This window comes from Macaca nemestrina, chromosome 1 (assembly GCF_043159975.1).
Source record: "Macaca nemestrina isolate mMacNem1 chromosome 1, mMacNem.hap1, whole genome shotgun sequence".
NCBI lineage: Eukaryota > Metazoa > Chordata > Mammalia > Primates > Cercopithecidae > Macaca > Macaca nemestrina.
The window spans coordinates 188,572,971-188,591,764 of NC_092125.1; the positions used below are offsets into that span (position 1 = coordinate 188,572,971).

The following is an 18,794-nucleotide window of genomic DNA, read 5'->3' on the forward strand; positions in this document are numbered from 1 at the left end:
TACTAATTTTACTTCTTATCTTTTAGAGATTCATATCAGAGGTGTTTACCAATGAAATGATATTTGCGAGATTTGCTTTCAAAGTAATCTATGGAGGAGGTAGGAAAGGAGTTGGTAAACAGTAGGTTAAAGAAATTTGTCTTTGTGTTGATAATTATTGAAGTTAAGTGATGTATACATCATGGGGACTTAACATACTGCTGTTTCTGTCCTTTTTTTTTTTTTTTTTTTGCTTGCCTTGCTCTGGAGGACAGTGATATGATCTTGGCTCACTGTAACCTCGATCTCCCAGGCTCCAGTGATCTTCCCACCTCAGCCAGCTCCCCCCAAGTAGCTGGGACTGTGGCTATGGGACTACAGGTGTGCACCACCACACCTGGCTAATTTTTTGTACTTTCCATAGAGGCAGGGTTTCGCCATATTGCCAGGCTGGTCTTGAACTCCTGAGCTCAAGTGATCCACCTGCCTCAGCCTCCCAAAGCTCTGAGATTACAGGCGTGAGCCGCCACGCCTGGCCCTGTCTCTGTACTTTTTTGTTTGATTGCCAGGCTGGTCTTGAACTGCTGGGCTCAAGCAGTCCTCCCACCTTGGGCTCCCAAAGTGCTGCAATTACAGGCATGAGCCACCACACCTAGCCGGTAAAGATTTTTAAAAACCAACCTTCTGAGCCCCGGAGTTTGAGATCACCCTGGGCAACATGGTGAAACCCCATCTCTACAAAAAAATGCAAAAAAATTAGCCAGGCAGCCGGGCGCGGTGCTTGTGCCTGTAATCCCAGTACTTTGGGAGGCTGAGGCAAGCGGATCACAAAGTGAGGAAATCAAGACCATCCTGGCCAACATGGTGAAAACCCAACTCTACTGAAAATATAAAAAATTAGCTGGGCGTGGTGGTGCGTGCCTGTAATCCCAGCTACTCGGGAGGCTGAGGCAGGAGAATCGCTTGAACCAGAAAGTTGGAGGTTGCGGTGAGCCGAAATCGCGCCACTGCACTCCAACCTGGCGACAGAGTGAGAGTTCGTCTCAAAAAAATTAAAAAATAAAAAATAATTAGCCAGGCATAGTGGCATCTTGGGAAACTAAGTTGGGAGAATTCCTTGAGCCCAGGAGGTCAAGGTCGCCGCAAGCCGTGGTCGCGCCACTGCACTCCAGCCTAGATAACAGAGCAAGACCCTGACTCAAAAAAAAAAAAAAAAAGCTTCTACATGTTTGCTTAAATTAATAGATTATTGATGGACATGTTTATGGCTGTTAGGTTGGCAATGGGAAAGAAACACTACATTAAACCTAGTCTACTTAGCTTTATTCTCAGGAGTAATCAGACTTTTTAAAAAATGTTGCTAGGTTACAATAAGGCAAGGAGTATAGATGTTTGAAAGGGACTTCCCTTTTACATTCTAAGATATATGAGGGGAAAAAGAAACTCCCAACAAGGAAACTTACATGGCCTTCTGCCTTTCAGATGAGCCTAGGTCCGAAGCATGAGCTATACCAGTGTTAATACAGCTGACAGAGCCCAAACATTTACACAGCTCAAATGAACATGTTCCCAAGAGCATCAATCATGAGCCCTAGCCAAAGCCTCTAGGGAGCCATGTATTTTTCAATGCTTTGGAAAATATTTTGCAGAAAGTTTCTCGGTTGTTTTAATATTGATCTATTTTGAAGACAGCTGTAATCTAAATTGATACTTGAGCTCTAATTCTAGATTAACCTAGTGGTTTCAAGCCATACCAATGCTGTAAAAACTGAAATTTTAGAATTTTAATAAACTGACCATTATTTTCTAATAATATTTCTAGTTATATTGTTTTATAGTTTGTAATTCCATTAGTTAAATGTGGTATTAATTGCCTATAGTACAATATTATAGAGATGTAGTATGGTGTGATAGTTAAGAGTTTGAGCTTTAGAACCAGACTGCCTAGGTGTGAATCCTGGCTTTGTCACTTCCTAGCAGAGTGACCTTTGAATGAGTTACTTAAGCTTTCTATGCTTATGTTTTCTCATACATAAATATGGGAGTAGTAATAGTAATCAAAATTTTCCAGAGAAACAAAACTAGTGAGCGATGATAGATAGATAGATAGATACATACATACATACATACATACATACATAGGATTTATTTCAAGGAATTGGCCTATGTGATATGGGCAGCTGAGAAGTATGAAATCTGTAGAGCAGGCCGGAAATTTTGGGGCAGGACCTGGTGCTGCAATCTTGAGGCAGAATTTGTTATTTCTCAGAGAAACCTCAGACTTTTGCTTGTAAGACTTTTCAGTCGATTGTATGAGGCCCACCCACATAATTGAGGATAATCTGCATTAGATAAAGTCAGCTGATTGTAAATATTAAGCACATCTACAAATTACCTGCACAGCAACACCTAGATTAGTGTTTGGTTGAATAGCTGGGTACCATAGCCTAGTCAAATTAACACATAAAACTAACCATCGGGCCAGGCACGGTGGCTCACACCTGTAATTCTAGCAGTTTGGAAGGCTGAGAGGGGGTGGATCACGAGGTCACGAATTCAAGACCAGCCTGGCCAAGATGGTGAAACCCTGTCTCTACTAAAAATGCAAAAATTAGCCAGGCGTGTTGGCCGGCGCCTGTAATCCCAGCTACTTGGTAGGCTGAGGCAGGAGAATCACTTGAACCCGGAGAGTGAAGGTTGCAGTGAGCTGAGATCGGACCACTGCACTCCTGCCTGTGCGACAGAGTGAAACTCCATCTCAAAACAAAACAAAACAAAACTTACCATCATACCTACTATCAAATTCATAAAACTGTGACAATTAAATGTGTTAATGCATATAAAGCACTTAGAATGGAGCCTAACACATAGGAAGCCCTCATAAAGGCTAAGTAAAAGAGCTTTGCTTTGTAAGATCAGCCACCATTTATTAAATAACTTTAATATGCAAAGTTCTGTGTCTAACATTGTGGGAAATTCAGTGATAGTCACTATAGAATCATAATGTATCTGCACAGGATTAAACCATGGAGATCATTTAGGCCAGCCTCTCATCTTAAAACTGTAGAAGCTGAGGTCCAATGTTTTTGTAAAGCTACAACCAGGGTAGTTTATTGGTTTTTTTTAATATTAGTGATGAACAATACGCAGAGAAAGCCCTGACCTCATGAGCCTTATGTCCTAATAAGATACCCATTGATGACTATTTCAGTCTCAAATCTAACCAATATTCTTACTCAGTTTTCACACAGGAAGGGAAGGAGAAATTAGGCTCAGAGACTGTGCTGCTGCAAGCCAAGTGTGCCTAAAACATTGAACGGATGAAGCAGAAATGTTTCTATGTATCATTTTGTTTGTTTGTTTGGTTGGTTGGTTGGTTGGTTGGTTTTTATTTGTTTGTTTTTATTTTGAGAAAGTCTTACTCTGTCACTCAATCTGGAGCGCAGTGGTGTCATCATGGCTCATTGCAGCCTCAACCTCCTGGGTTCGTGTAGCAGTTTTTTTTTGTTTGTTTTTTTTGTTTTTTTTTTTAGAGACAGGGTCTTTCTATGTTGCCCAGGCTGGTCTTGAACTCCTGGCCTCAAGTGATCCTCCTGTCTTGTCCCCCCACAGTGCTGGGATTACAGGCATGAGCCACCTTTAGACTCAGGGGCTTAGTAACTAGGCTTTTCCACATTGACATTACTATTTTGTTTGAAATTTTAATGTAGCCCTTCTGTGAGGTCTTTGTATCAGGACTCAAGTCATTTCTCAACACTGTACTAAATACTTCTGAATGGCGCAAGGGAAATTAAGAATGTACTTTCTTAGCACCTAGTTTTCAACCACTGTGAAACTTGGCCATTGGGGAAGTTGTCTCTTATCCCCTTTACATGGAGAGCCATTAATAATTGCATTAAAACATTAGTAACACATCCGTAGGACATTTTATAGTTTTACAGAGTACTTTTGAGAGGTAAGCAGAGCAAGTATTATTATACTACTTAGAAGATATCTAAGGCTCAAGAGTTGTAAAGTGTGTGGCCCAAGACTCCATAGTAAATATCAGGTTCTAGCGGCCTAATTCCTAGTGTAATGTGCTCTTTGCTATATATTACTCTGCTGGCAATGTCTGGTGGGTATAGGTCTGGAGAGGAGCTGCTTCCCAACCCTACAGCTCTCTTCTTTAGTTCTTTTTTTCTTTTTCTTTTTCTTTTTCTTAAAGAGACAGGATCTCACTCTGTATCCCAGGCTGGAGTACAGTGGCACCATCATAGCTGTCTAGCAACCTCAAACTCCTGGACCCAAGCATTCCTCCCACCTCAGTCCTGAAGTAGCTGGGACTACAGGTGTATGCCACCACACCCAGCTTGATTTTTTGTAGATATGGGGTTTTGCTATGTTACTGAGGCTGGTCTTGAACTCCTAGCCTCAAGCGATCCTCCCACCTTGGCCTCCAAAAGTGCTGGCATCTGAGCCACGTTGCCCAGCTTCCTTAGTTTTTAAGTGAAGGCAGTCTTTACCTATAATTAATCTTTACCTATAATTAATTTGAATGTAACTTTTTGACTTTGCTTTAAACAAGTGACAGTAAATATTTTTAAACCTGCAGCTTGTTTTGCTGAGAAAAAGCCTCTCTGGGGTTTAACCAAACCTGGAGGCTATGAAGTTAGTGAGTTTATTTTTATCTTTTTCTTGCTCTGGAAATTAATCTGAATGTTTTCAGTAATGTGTACCTTTCTTTGGATTAGACATAAATATACCTTTATGTGATAATTTGGCTAGGTTTTATGAGTGTACTTGTAAATTTGGGTCTTATTTTAATTAACCATAACTGTCTGAAACTTGAATTTTGGAAAGTTTTCTCTGCATTTGTTAATTCTGCCAGGTCACAATGGTAGCTCTGAAACTTACATATGTACCTTTTATTACTTGACAAATATTTCTCCAACAGATATAAGATTATTTAAAATTGCTTTCCTGTTCACAGTGTATAGTCCAGTTAAACAGGAAAGTCTCTGAAATTAGTCTCACCTTTGTTCCTGTCTGTGCTATAGCATTTGGCACATCATATTGTTACCATTTACTTATATGTGTAGCTGGGACTACAGGCATGTGCCACCATACCGGCTACTTTTTTTAATTTTGTGTAGAGACAGGGTCTCACTGTGTTGCCCAGGCTGGTCTCCCAACTCCTGGCCTCAAGTAATCCTCTCACCTGAACCTCTTGAGCCGTTGGGATTACATATGTGAGCCACTACACTAAGCATGTCTGTGGGTTTTGAAAAGAACTTTGTTGTGGCACCTTTTAGAGGTAATGACATACAATGGAAAGAAAATTAACATTGGAGTCAGTCAGATCTCCTGGTTCCAAATCTCAGGTCTGTCACATTTGCTAGCGCCTTGGGCAAATTACTTAAACTTTCTGAACCTCAGTTTACATACCTTTAAAATAAGGAAAATAGTACTGATTTTATAAGGTTGCTGTGATAAATTATTAAAAGTACCCAAAACAGTTCTGCTACATAGCAGATGCTTCACAAATATCTTCTTTTTTTGTTAGCATCCCTAGGCCTAGCAGTTCAGTACTTAAGGTCTCCTTAAACTTTTGTTGAATGACTTAATGATTAGATGAATACATATTCTTTTCAAAGAAGAAAAATCATATTTAAAGTAAAGAATAGCCAGGCATGGTGGCTCGTGCCTGTAATCCCAGCACTTTGGGAGGCTGAGTCAGGCGGATTGCTTGAGCCCTGGAGTTCAAAACCAGCCTGGGCAACATGGTAAAACCCCGTCTGCACTAAAAATACAAAAATGAGCCACTGCACCTGGCTTGTTTTTCATTAGCCTTTCCTTTATTTTCCTCTATTTTTGTACTCGAGGCTGAGAGTGGGAGGATCACTTGAGCCCAGGAGACAGAGGCTGAAGTGAGCTGAGATTGCACCACTGCACTCCAGCCTCGGTGACAGAGCTAAAAGATAAAAATAATAATAAAGAACAATTAATATTACAGAATTGATTTGCTATTGATTTTATCTTTTAATTTTGTTAAGTTAAAAATGGATTCTCCTACATTTCAAAATTACTGTCACTGTGTGCCTAGTGAGTAGAGGTGTAACACTACGTAGTTTCATTGCACCTAGCTGTGCCTTTCATGTCTTAAATTTCTTGCCTTTTATGTATTCCACATGGAATTTTATGTTTTAAAGAAGAATTATTTTCCTTAGTCTTATTTGATCTTCCTTCTGTCCTTCCTCTTGGCATTTTGGATTCTCTTTCATTTGTGACATCTACCTTACTCTAGATAATACAGATATTATTTGTAGACTTGTCTTTGCCTACCACCTAGAGCTGAAAATCTACTGCAGGAGTCTTTAAGTTATTTAGGATTCCTTCTTAGTCTTTCTGAGACTATGATGATAGCTATGAACTATCCCCTCCCCCCAGAAAAATGTATACACATACAAGCTAAAGTTTTCATATCAGTATGAGTTCAGGAGGTTCATGAACTCCAGGGTAGGGACTCTTTCTATATTGTGTGTTTCTTCAGAGCAGTAACTGAATTTCATTGACCTCTGTGTCTGTGGCAAAGCCTATCATGTACGTGTGTAGGAGATACCCAGTACATAATTTATGAATTGATGAATTCACATGTAAAGTGAGAATCTTAAGTTTATTACTATAGAATCTCTAAACACAGTTTCTTTTTTGTTTCCTTAGGCTTTCATCTGAGTGGCACAGTAACTGAGCTGGCCACTGCCTCTGAACCAGCAGTGACTTACAAAGTTGCAATCAGTTTTGATCGATGCAAAATCACCTCAGTAACATGTGGCTGTGGGAACAAGGACATATTCTACTGTGCCCATGTGGTAGCGCTCTCACTCTACAGGATCCGTAAACCAGACCAAGTCAAATTGCGTCTTCCTATCTCTGAAACCCTTTTCCAGATGAATAGGGACCAGCTACAAAAGTTTATTCAATATTTAATCACGGCACACCACACTGAAGTTCTTCCTACTGCACAGAAACTGGCAGATGAGATTCTATCCTCCAACTCAGAAATCAACCAAGTGAACGGTAATCGTACAACTTTTTTATTGAAAAAAAAAAAGTCTTATTAATCACCACTGTCACCAAAGCAACCCTCTTACCTCTACTTTGTTGCTTTATTGCATTTAGGAGATTGGGATATTTCTGCAGTTGCAGTTACTTAACTTTAATCATTTCATTCTATCCAAACAACTGTGTTTAACTCTAGGTTTCTTAAAGCAGTCTAACTGTGTATCTCAAAAAGATTTTGGTGAAAAAGAACAGAGAATGATAGTATTATATATTGGTCTAGTTTATGGACTTTGTCAGTGCAGTCCCTGTCCCTAGGAGCCTGAAGTATTCAAACAGTGAAAGAAAGCACAAAATAATTTGTATCATTCAGTGAATTGAGATGGATATGAGAATTCCCTTGATATTTCAGGACCCTACATTAGCATCAGAGTTATCCTAAGGAGCATGTGTTAGCATTGTGCATATGAACTATATATTGGGGGTGCATTAATGGAGAAAGAGTTTATGTTCACTCATTCATTCAACAAATTTATTAAGTACCATGTGCAGGGAGTAGTGCTGATTGTTGAGGGTCTAAAACAGACATGGTTTTTAAAGTAGCTTATAACCTAGTAGCAACAACAGACAGGTCTGAAACAAATGCTTGTTTTTATAATAAAACCAGATTGTAGAAGCCTAATCATAGAAAACCATTGACAATTTTAAAGAAGGGGCCAGGCACGGTGGCTCACGCCTGTGATCCTAGCACTTTGGGAGGTCAAGGTGGGTGGATCACTTGAGGTCAGGAGTTCAAGACCAGCCTGGCCAACATGGTGAAACTCTGTCTCTACTAAAAATACAAAAATCATCCAGGCATGGTGGTGCATGCCTGTAATCCCAGCTACTTTGGAGGCTGAGGTGGGAGAATTGCTTGAACCTGGGAGGTGGAGGCTGCAGTGAGCCGAGATGATCATGCCACTGCACTCCAGCCTGGATGACAGAGTGAGACTCCATCTCAAAAAAAAAAAAAAAAAAAGGAAAAAGAAAAATTTTAAGAAGAAGAGTTATATAAGCCAGTTTTCATTTTGCTTTTTAGATCCCACTGTGTTCCAAGCATCATGCAAAGCACTTTATTTTTTATTTTTATTTTTTATTATACTTTAAGTTCTAGGGTACATGTGCACAACGTGCAGGTTTGTTACATAGGTATACATGTGCCGTGTTGCTTTGCTGCACCTGTTAACTCATCATTTACATTAGGTATTTCTCCTAATGCTATTCTTCCCCCTGCCCTGCACCCCACGACAGGCCCCAGGGTGTGATGTTCCCCTTCCTGTGTCCAAGTGTTCTCATTGTTCAATTCCCACCTATGAGTGAGAACATGCAGTGTTTGGTTTTCTGTCCACAGAGGACTTTATATATGTTAATTCATTCAGCTTTCAAAACTACTTTGTGGGGTATAATAATTTCTACTTTATGAATAAGGAAGTTATTTATAACCTAGGTTCATTTGACTTAAGAATTTTTTTAGGGCCGGACACGGTGGCTCAAGCCTGTAATCCCAGCACTTTGGGAGGCCGAGACGGGCGGATCACGAGGTCAGGAGATCGAGACCATCCTGGCTAACACAGTGAAACCCTGTCTCTACTAAAAAATACAAAAAACTAGCCAGGCGAGGTGGCGGGCGTCTATAGTCCCAGCTACTCAGGAGGCTGAGGCAGGAGAATGGGGTAAACCCGGGAGGCAGACCTTGCAGTGAGCTTAGATCCGGCCACTGCACTCCAGCCTGGACGACAGAGCGAGACTCCGTCTCAAAAAAAAAAAAAAAAAAAAAAAAAGAATTTTTTGAATTTCTCTAAAGTTTTTTGAGTTTCCCTAAACTACCTTTCTCTTTTGGACGATAACTGATACGGTTTGGATTTGCGTCCCTGCTGAAATGTCATATCCAGTTGTAATCTCCCACATTGGAGGAGGGGCCTTGTGGGAGGTGAATAGATCATGGGGGCAGATATCCTTCCCTCTTAATGTTCTCCTAATAATGAGTGAGTTTTTACAAGATCCGGTTATTGAAAAGTGTGTAAGCACCTGCCCCTTCTCTCTCTTCCTCCTGCTCCAGCCATGTAAGATGTGCCTGCTTCCCCTTTGCCTTCCACCATGATTTTAAGTTTCCTGCGGCCTCCCAAGCCATGCTTCCTGTACAGCCTGCAGAACCATGAGCCAATTAAACCTCTTTTTTAAAAATAAATTACCCGTTCTCAGGTGTTTTTTTATAGCAGTGCAAGAATGTACCAATACAAAAAATTGGTATTGGAAAGTCAGGCATTGCCATAAAGATACCTGAAAATGTGAAAGCAGCTTTGGAACTGGGTAACAGGCAGAGGTTAGAAAAGTGTGGAGGGCTTAGAAGAAGACAGGAGGATGAAGGAAAGTTTGGAACTTCCTAGACACTTGTTAAATTGTTGTGACCAAAATGCTGATAGTGATATTGACAGTGAAGTCCAGGCTGAGATGGTCTCAGATGAATATGGGGTGCTTTTTGGGAACTGGAGCAAAGATGTTTGAGGCACTGTGCCCCTGCCCTTGGGATCTGTGGAACTTTGAACTTGAGAGTGGTGATTTGGGGTACCTGGCAGAAGAAATTTCTGTGCAGCAGAGTTGAAGATATAGCCTGACTGCTTTTAGCAACCTCATCTCATATTCGTGAGCAAAAAAAAAAAACAAACAAAAACAAACAAACAAACAAAAACTAACCTAAAACTAGAAATTATATTTAAAAGGGAAACAGAGTGTAAAAGTTTGGAAAATTTGCAGCCTGGCCATATGGTAGAAAAGAATTCCCCCTTTCAGGGGAGGAATTCAAGCTGGCTGCAGAAATTTGCTTAAGTAAAGACAAGACAATGAGGAAAATGTCTCAAAAGCATTTCAGACACCTTCATGGTAGCCCCTCCCATCACAGGCCCAGAGACCGAGGAGGGAAGAATGGTTTCATAGGCCAGGCCCAAGGCTCCACTACCTTGCTCCTTAGGACACTGCTCCCTGCATCCCAGCCACTCCAGCTCCAGCTGTGGCTAAAAGGGCCCCAGATAGGTCTTAGGCCACTGCTCCAGAGGGTGCAAGCCATAAGCCTTGGCGGCGTCCACATGGTGTTAAGCACAGAGGCCAAGAGTTGAGGCTTGAGAGCCTTTGCCTAGATTTCAGAGGATATATGAAAATGCCTGGATGTCTAGGCACAAGTCTGCTGCAGGGGCAAAGCCTTCATGGAGAGCCTCTACTAGGGCAGTGTGGAGGGGAAATGTGGGTTGGAGCCCCCACACAGATTCCCCACTGGAGCACTGCCTAGTGGAGCTGTGAGAAGGGGGCTGCTGTCCTCCAGATCCCAGGATGGTATATCCACCAATAGCTTATACTGTGCACTTGAAAAAGCCACAGGCACTCAATACTAGCCCTTGAAAGCAGCCATGGGAGCCGAGCTCTCAGTGGGTGGAGCTGCTCAAGGACTTAGGTGCCCACCCATTGCATCACTGTGACTTGGATGTGAGACTTGGAGTCAAAAGGGATTATTTTGGAGCTTTAAGGTTTAGTGACTGCCCTGCTGGGTTTTGGACTTGCCTGGGGCCTGTAGCCCCTCTCTTTTGGCTGATTTCTCCCTTTTGAAATGGCAGGTGTATTTACCCAATGCTTATATTTCCATTGTATCTTGGAAGTAACTAACTTGTTTTTGATTTTACAGGCTCATAGGTGGAAGGGACTTGCCTTGTCTCAGATGAGATTTTGGACGGTGGACTTTTGAGTTAATGCTGAAATGAGTTAAGACTTGGGGGACTGTTGAGAAGGGATGATTGTATTTTGCATTGTAAGAAGGATATGAGATTTAGAAGGGGCCAGGGGCAGAATGATATGGTTTGGATTTTTGTCCCTACCCAAATCTCATATTGAATTTGTAATCCCCACTGTTGGAGAAGGGGCATGATGGGAGGTGATTGGATCGTGGAGGTGGATTTACCCCTTGCTGTTCTCATGATAGTGAGTGAGTTCTTATGAGATCTGGTTATTTAAAAGTGTGTAGGCCGGGCGCAGAGGCTCACACCTGTAATCCCAGCACTTTGGGAAGCCAAGGTGGGTGGATTGCTTGCACACCAGAGTTTGAGATCAGCCCAGGAAACATGGAAAAACCCTGTCTCCACAAAAAATTCAAAAATTAGCTGGGCATTGTGGTGCGTACGTGTAGTCCCAGCTACTTGGGAGGCTGAGGTGGGAGGATGGCTTGAGCCCAGGAGGCAGAGATTGCAGTGAACCAAAATTGCACCACTGCACTCCAGCCTGGTGATAGAACCAGACTTTGTCTCAAAATAATAAATAAATATAAATAAAAGTGTTTAGCACCTCCCACTTCTCTCTCTTCCTTCTGCACCAGCCATGTAAGACATGCCTGCTTCCCCTTTGTCTTGTAAGTTTCCTGAGGCCTCCCCAGACATGCTTCCTGTACATCCTGTGGAACCGTGATCCAATTAAACTTTTCCTTATAAATTACCCAGTTTCAGTTATTTCTTTATAGCAGTGCAAGAACGGACTAATACAATAACTTAACTACTGGTGTGGAAGAGGCAATGAGACTGGGTGGGTGGCCTGTATAATAGAGTAGTCCACATGCCAAAGGACCTGCCTTTCCCAGTTGTTCAACAGAGCCAATCAAGTCCTACAAACAACCTCAGAAAGAACAGTCAGAGCTGGGCATGGTGGCTCAACGCCTGTAATCCCAACACTTTGGGAGGTCAAGGCAACAGGATTGCCGGAGTCCAGGAGAACAGCCTGAACAACATAGTGAGACCTCATCTCTACAAAAAATAAAAAAATTAGCCATGCATGGTGGTGTGTGCTTTTGGTCCCAGCTACTTGGGAAGCTGATGCAGAAGAATTGCTTGAGCCCAGGATGTCGAGGCTGCAATGAACAGTGTCATGCTACTGTCCTCAGCATGGACAACAGAGTAAGACCCTGTCTCAAAAAAAAAAAAAAAAAAAAAAAATTTAAAAGGAATAAAGAAAGAACAGTCAGACAGGCTTTCAGGAGCTCTTGCTAACTAGCAAAAATGTTATGTGCTTTACACTCAAAGTTGCAGTGTTTATATAATAACTGAGCTCTCTCTATTTGAGTGATACTGTCAAAGAGTAGCTCTCTATATCTCTTCCTATCCCACACAGAGAGGCTGTTCTACTTCTCTGACCTCCTTTTTGAGACCTGAGTTCTGCCCCCATCCCCCAGGCCTGTAAAACCAGAGGGAAGAATAGCTCTGTACCCTGACAGCTGGGCTATGGCCTGCTTTTGTGCCTCATTCCCACTATCTTTTCCCCCAGAATTATTTCCAAGCTCTCTGGCCTCTTCTTGAACTGGCTGCCTTGGTTCAGGACCAGTATTGGCCTGTCTTTTTCACCACAACTGTCACCAAAACAACCCTCTTCCCTCATTACTACTGTGCTGAAGAAACCTATATTCCTCATTACGCTTCCCATTCCCATATCTTAATTTTTGTCTGAAATTAGGCTGCAGTTGCCACAATCAACTCGAGATGTGATTCTCAACCTTCCCCAGGAACTACTACTTCTGTATACATGTTTATCCCATACTTATATTAGCTTTCTACGACAGGTTCCATAATATTCTACAGGCCCTTTCTTGATCTATTTCTTAACCAGTACTGGTATAAGCAATGATACACAAAGGAGATATCATAGAGGTAAAATGGACTAGACTGAAAACCCAAGTGTATTGGATGAGTGAGGAGTGAAGAAGATGACGTAAAACTGAATTCCAAAATGTCTAGCTAGAATGGCATTGATGGTTTTGATAATGATGTTGCCATTCATTAGGGAACAAAAGAGGATAAATGAATTTAGGAGGAAGATAAATTTAAGTTTGAGATACTTCTAGGACATTTAGATAAAGAATTCTGATAAACAGTTAAATATATGGACCTGGAACTGAGGGAGAAAGTCAGAATTTTTGGAATCAAAAATTTTAGATAAAAATGATGTTTGAAATCGTATTTCTGTTCCCTGCTAAATCTTTAAACACTTAGAACATTTTCCTTCTCCTTTCTTTTTAACCCCATTCCTCACCAAAACAAACCTAAAATAGCAGGAATAAAATTCCTAAAACTGCTAGCTGCCTGCTTTGAATTTTAAGAACAGATCCAAGCTTTGCTCTGCTCCCCACTTCCCTGAGACCACTTCTTGTATTAGTCCCTATATGTGTTTGTAGCTAGACATTGCCTTATCTTTTTGGGATTGGTTACTCAGATTTGACTATCCTTCCAGCTCTGCCTCTAGCACTACTCTATGCCCTATTTGTGATTTGCTCTGGTAACTCCATACCCCAAGATTCTCTGGAATACAGCATCCTGGCCAGGACTTCAGTTTCTCTTATCCAAAAAGAAAGATTGAGGAAGGAGGCAGAACAAGATGGCAGAATAGAAGGCTACACCATTTGTTCCCTACTTCCTCACATGAGGACACCAATCTAAGAACCATCTACACACAAAAGCAGTACCCACATAAGAACCAAAAATCAGGTGAGCACTCATAATACCTGGTTTTAACTTCATATTGCTAAAAGAGGCACTGAGGAAGTAGGAAAAAGTCTTGACTCACCAGTCCACACCTCCCCAGTCGCCCTGCAGTCATAGCATGGTGTGGAAAGCATTTTGGTGCATTGGGAAAACATAAATTGCAGCATTTCTGAGGCATTAAACTCAGTGCTGCCCTATTATAACAGAAAACAAAACCAGACCAAACTCAGCTGACACCTCCCCATAGAGGGAGCATTTAAATTGGCCCTAGCCAAAGAGGAATTACCAGTCCCAGCAGTCCAAACTTGAGTTCCAGCAAGCCTCACATCTGTGGGCTAAAGTGCTCTGGGGCCTTAAATAAACTCGAAAGGCAGTCTAGGCTGCAAGGACTGCATCTCCTAGGCAAGTCCCAATGCTGAACTGGGCCCAGAGACAGTGGACTGTGGGGAGACATGTGACCTACTGAGACACCAGCTAGGGTAGCTGAGGGAGTGATGGCATCACCCTTCCCTTAACCCCAGGCAGTTCAGTTTACAACTCCAAAAGCGGTCCCATCCCTTTGCTTGAGGAGAGGAGAGGGAAGAGTGGGGATGAGTTTGTCTTGTATCTTGGATACCAGCTCACCCACACCAGGATAGGGCACCAGTCAGAGTCGTGAAGCCCCCTTTCCAGGCCCTAGCTCCCTGTACTACATTTCTTGACACATCTTGGGCCAGAAAGGAACCTGCTGCCTTTGAAGGGAAGGAACTAGTCCTGACAGGATTCATTGCCTGCTAACTGAAGAGCCCTGGGGGCCCTGAATAACCAGCAGTGATACCCATGTACTACATTGAGAAGCTTGGGTGAGACTCTGAAACTTGCTGGCTTAAGGTGAGTCTCAGGACATTCCCAGCTATGGTGGCTATGGGACAAGATGCCTTCCACTTGAGAAAAGTGGAAGTAAAAACAAAGGGGACTTTGTCTTGCACCTTAGGTACCAGCTCAGCCACAGGGTCTAGAGCACCAAGTGGCCTCTTGGGGTCCTCAATTCCAGGACTTGGCTCTTGGATGGCTTTTCTAGACCTGCCCAGGGCCATTGGAGAGTGCACTGCCCTGAAGGGTGAGTCCCAAGCCAGGCAGCATTCACCACAAGCTGACTGGAGAGGCCTTGGGCCTTAAGTGGTAGTCTAGCAGTACTCCTCATGGGCCTGTGGTAGTGGCGACCATGGGAGGCTCCTCTGCCTTTGGAAAGGGGCAGGAAGAGTGGGAAGTGTCACGTGTGTCCGTGTGAAGAGACCACCAAACAGACTGTGTGTGAGCAAAAAGGCTTTTTATTTTACTTGGGTGCAGGTGGGCTGAGTCCAAAAAGAGAATCAATGAAGAGAGATAGGGGTGGGGAGGTTTTATAAGATTTGGGTAGGTAGTGGAAAATTACAATCAAAGGGGGTTGTTCCCTGGCTGGCAGGGGTGGGGGTCACAACGTGCTCAGTGGGGGAGCTTTTGAGCCACGATTGGCCAAGAGAAGGAATTTCACATGGTAATGTCATCAGTAAAGGCAGGGACCAGCCATTTTCACTTCTTTTGTGGTGGAATGTCATCAGTTAAGGCAGGAACTGGCCATTTTCAATTCTTTTGTGATTCTTCACTTGCTTCGGGCCATCCGAACATACCTGCAGGTCACAGGGGATACGATGGCTTAGCTTGGGCTCAGAGGCCTGACATTCCTGCCTTCTTATATTAATAAGAAAAATAACATAAAATAGTATTGAAGTGTTGGAGCAGCAAAAATTTTTTGGGGGGTGGCATGGAGAGATAATGGGTGATGTTTCTCAGGGCTGCTTTGAGCGAGATTAGGGGTGGCGTGGGAACCTAGAGTGGGAGAGGTGAAGTTGAAGGAGGATTTTGTGGTAAGGGGTGATATTGTGGGGTTGTTAGAAGGAGCATTTGTTGTATAGAATGATTGGTGATGTCCTGGATACAGTTTTGGATGAATTGAGAAACTAAACGGAGATACACAGTCTGAATAAAAGAAGGAGAAAATAGGTATTAAAGGACTAAGAATTGGGAGGACCCAGGACATCCAATTAGAGAGTGCCCAAGGGGGTTCAGCGTAATTACTTGCTTGGTTGGCGAGTTTTTGGGCTCTATCCTTGAGTTTTTTTTATGTTGTCATATACCAGGCCAGACTGAGTTAGGTAAAAACAACACTCTTCATTTAAAAATATACAGAGTCCTCCTTTTTCAGCAGTGAGTAAGTCAAGGCCTTGGCGGTTTTGGAGGACAACCGCAGCTAAAGAGTCAACGTGGGTCTGGAGGACTGATAACGTTTGTGATATGTCTGTGATGCTAGCAGAGAAGTCATTACAGAGGCTACGGAAGGTCGTGACAGAGGTTGAAATGCCTGCTATTCTAGTACTGAGAGCAATAGTGGAGGCAGAAAGTCCTAAACCAACAAGCAAGGGAATTAGTGGAATAACTCTTTTTTGTCCTGTTGGTGTCATGAGGGGAACAGGGAGCTCTTCAGTCCCATTTGCAAAAAGAATTTTGAGAGTAAGGAAAACTAGTGTGCATGTGCCTGTCCAATTAGCAAGTAGACACACATAGGTAGAGGATCCACAGAGGAAGAAGAAACCTTGTACAAGGCAAAACCAGAGATGCAAAGTAAAAAGGTGAGAAGGAGTGCTGAAAGGGGTGTCATGTACCCAGACTCCTAGGGATCCAGCTAGGGCGGCAACCATCAGAGGTTGTCATGGGGACTGATGGGGTAACTGTGTAGAGGGGGAGGTTCTATTTTCATGATGTATGAGAAAACGTTGAGTGTCTACGAGCAACCTTTCACTGTTATTTACGGGGCTGGGTATAAGTAAACAAGAAGAGGGCCTGGGAGGAGAGTCTGACGAGCGAGGGGAAGGTAGCCAAGGATGGAGTGAAATACAGAGTAAGTATCTTCCTGAGCAATAATTACTGCTAATGTTTTTAAGTTTGCCAGTACTGATAGAGGGCTTATCTGTAATGCGGAGCTGGAAGGCTCCAGTTGTTTCAGTGATATATGTAGTTGGGCTTTGGAGATGAAGAGTGAAGGAACATCGAGAAGGTGAAAGGTTACCCAGGGGAATTCCAGTGGGTCTTTGCCGAGAGATGCATAAAGGAGCGGCCACAGGAATAGTAGTTTGTGTTGTGAGGGGTCCAAATATGGGGGGAGTAGAGTTGATATAAGGAGGAAGGTTTGTTAAGTAAGTGCGGAGGAGGGCCGCAGCTTGCTGATGTGAAATGTCTGGGGAGGTCTTGCTGGACCTGCCTAGAAAGTAAATGAGTTCTTCAGGAGGGTAAAGATGAGGGCTGTTAAAGGAAGCTTGGAGGTGTAGGGAGACAGGAGATGTTGCCCAGTCTGTATGTAAGGCGGGGACAGCTGTGTAGGCGCTGGAAGAAAGGGAAATGCAAAGCCAGCAATTGTTCGCTAAGGAGTGATTAGAAATGGCTAGGAGAGAGTGGGTAATATTGATAGTGTGTTAGAGATAGCTGGGGAGAGGTAGAGGGTGGCATAAGAGTGGGAATGAGAACACAAGTGAATATAAAAGTAAAGAATAGAACTTCATCAGGGTGAAAGTATTGGAGGGTCCCCTGCCAGCAAAGATCATCTATCCACTCTAAGAGGGAGTTAAGAGTGGCAGTTTAGGGATAGCACCAAGAGATATCAGCTATGATGGCTTGAAGAAACTGTAAACCAGCAGTGTAAACAAGAGTAAGGCATTTATGAGTAGTTGAGAATGGTGAATAGGAGTGTGACTAGACAGAAGATAGTAGGGATGACTAGTTTTTGGGGCTCAGTCCAAGTAGTGGGGGTCACTTCGTAAAGCCCTGTTGCAAAAAGTAGGGTAAGGATGAACAGACCTAATAGAATGAAGGGATGTATTAGGCTCATAAGGGTTATTACTGTTCTTCAGAAATGCGAGTGAGTTTAAGGGAAGTAGGGGAGAATACTTGCAACTTCCAGGAGGAAGAGAAGAGATTAGGCTGGCTGTCCGACGGACACAGCTTTATCCTGGAATGGTGAACCCAGTGGGGAGGATCCTGCAGGCAGATGGCAGTTGGGGTACTATAGATGACTAAGTAGGGTCTGATCCATCAAGGTTGTAGAGTTTGAGGGGTCAGATTCTTAACAAGAACTGATCGTCCAGCTAGGGTGTCTTCATATGGCTGAGAATCTGGAGTAGGCAAGAAAAGATTAGTAGCCTGGTGAATTTCCTGTCTAGCCTTCAGGAGGACTGAAAGATAGTCGCCTGGAGGGCTGGTGTCTGGGATGAGGTTGGGACCGAGCAAGAAAGTGCGTCCATATAAAAGTTCAAATGGATTGTACCCTGTAGCATCTCAAGGATGGGTTCTAATTCTAAGAAGGACAAGAGGCAAAAGTACTGTCCAGTCCTTTTTAAGTTGGAGGCTGAGCTTGGTGAGGTGTGTCTTTAAAATTAAGACTATTAATCCGTTCTACCTTTCCTGAAGATTGAGGATGGTAAGTGATATGAAGGTTCCACTGAATACCAAGAGCCTGAGAAACTGCTTGGGTGATTTGACTAGTAAAGGCCTGTCCATTATCAGACCATATAGAGGTGGGAAGGCCAAACTGAGGAATTATGTCTGACAGAAGGGAAGAAATGACTGTGGTGGCCTTCTCAGACCCTGTGGGAAAGGTCTCTACCCATCCAGTGAAAGTGTCTACCCAGACCAAGAGGTATTTTAGTTTTCTGACTCGGGATATGTGAGTAAAGTCAATTTGCCAGTCCTGGGCAGGGGCAAATCCCCGAACTTGATGTGTAGGAAAGGGAGGGGGCCTGAACAATCCCTGAGGGGTAGTAGAATAGCAGATGGAACACTGAGAAGTGATTTCCTTGAGGATAGATTTCCACGATGGGAAGGAAATGAGAGGTTCTAAGAGATGGGCTAGCGGCTTGTAACCTACATGGAAGAGGTTATGAAATGATGACAGAATAGAATGGGCTTGTGAGGCTGGAAGGAAATATTTTCCTTGGTCCAAGAACCATTTGCTTGTGTGGGAAGAGATTGATAAGTGGTAGTTTCAGCAGGGGAGTAGGTGGGAGTGACCGATGAGAAGGAGAAAAACTGGCCATGAGGTTCAGAAGTTGGAATGCTAGCTGCTTCTTTAGCCACCTTATCAGCATAAACGTTGCCTAGAGCAATGGGATCTGATGCCTTTTGATGGCTCTTGCAGTCAATGACTCCAGCTTCCTTTGGAAG

The 18,794-nt window shown here is 43.0% G+C and overlaps 1 protein-coding gene across 4 annotated transcripts in view; it reads left to right on the top strand.

The window, feature by feature from the left end:
- LOC105494931 (zinc finger SWIM-type containing 5) overlaps nucleotides 1–18,794 on the top strand; it is a 197,969-nt gene that overhangs the window by 118,214 nt on the left and 60,961 nt on the right. For all 4 annotated transcript variants that reach the window (XM_011763967.2, XM_011763969.3, XM_011763970.3 and 1 more), the window contains exon 2: nucleotides 6,679–7,035. In XM_011763967.2, the coding sequence (XP_011762269.1) occupies nucleotides 6,679–7,035 (357 nt within the window). The remainder of the gene's footprint in view (nucleotides 1–6,678; nucleotides 7,036–18,794) is intronic.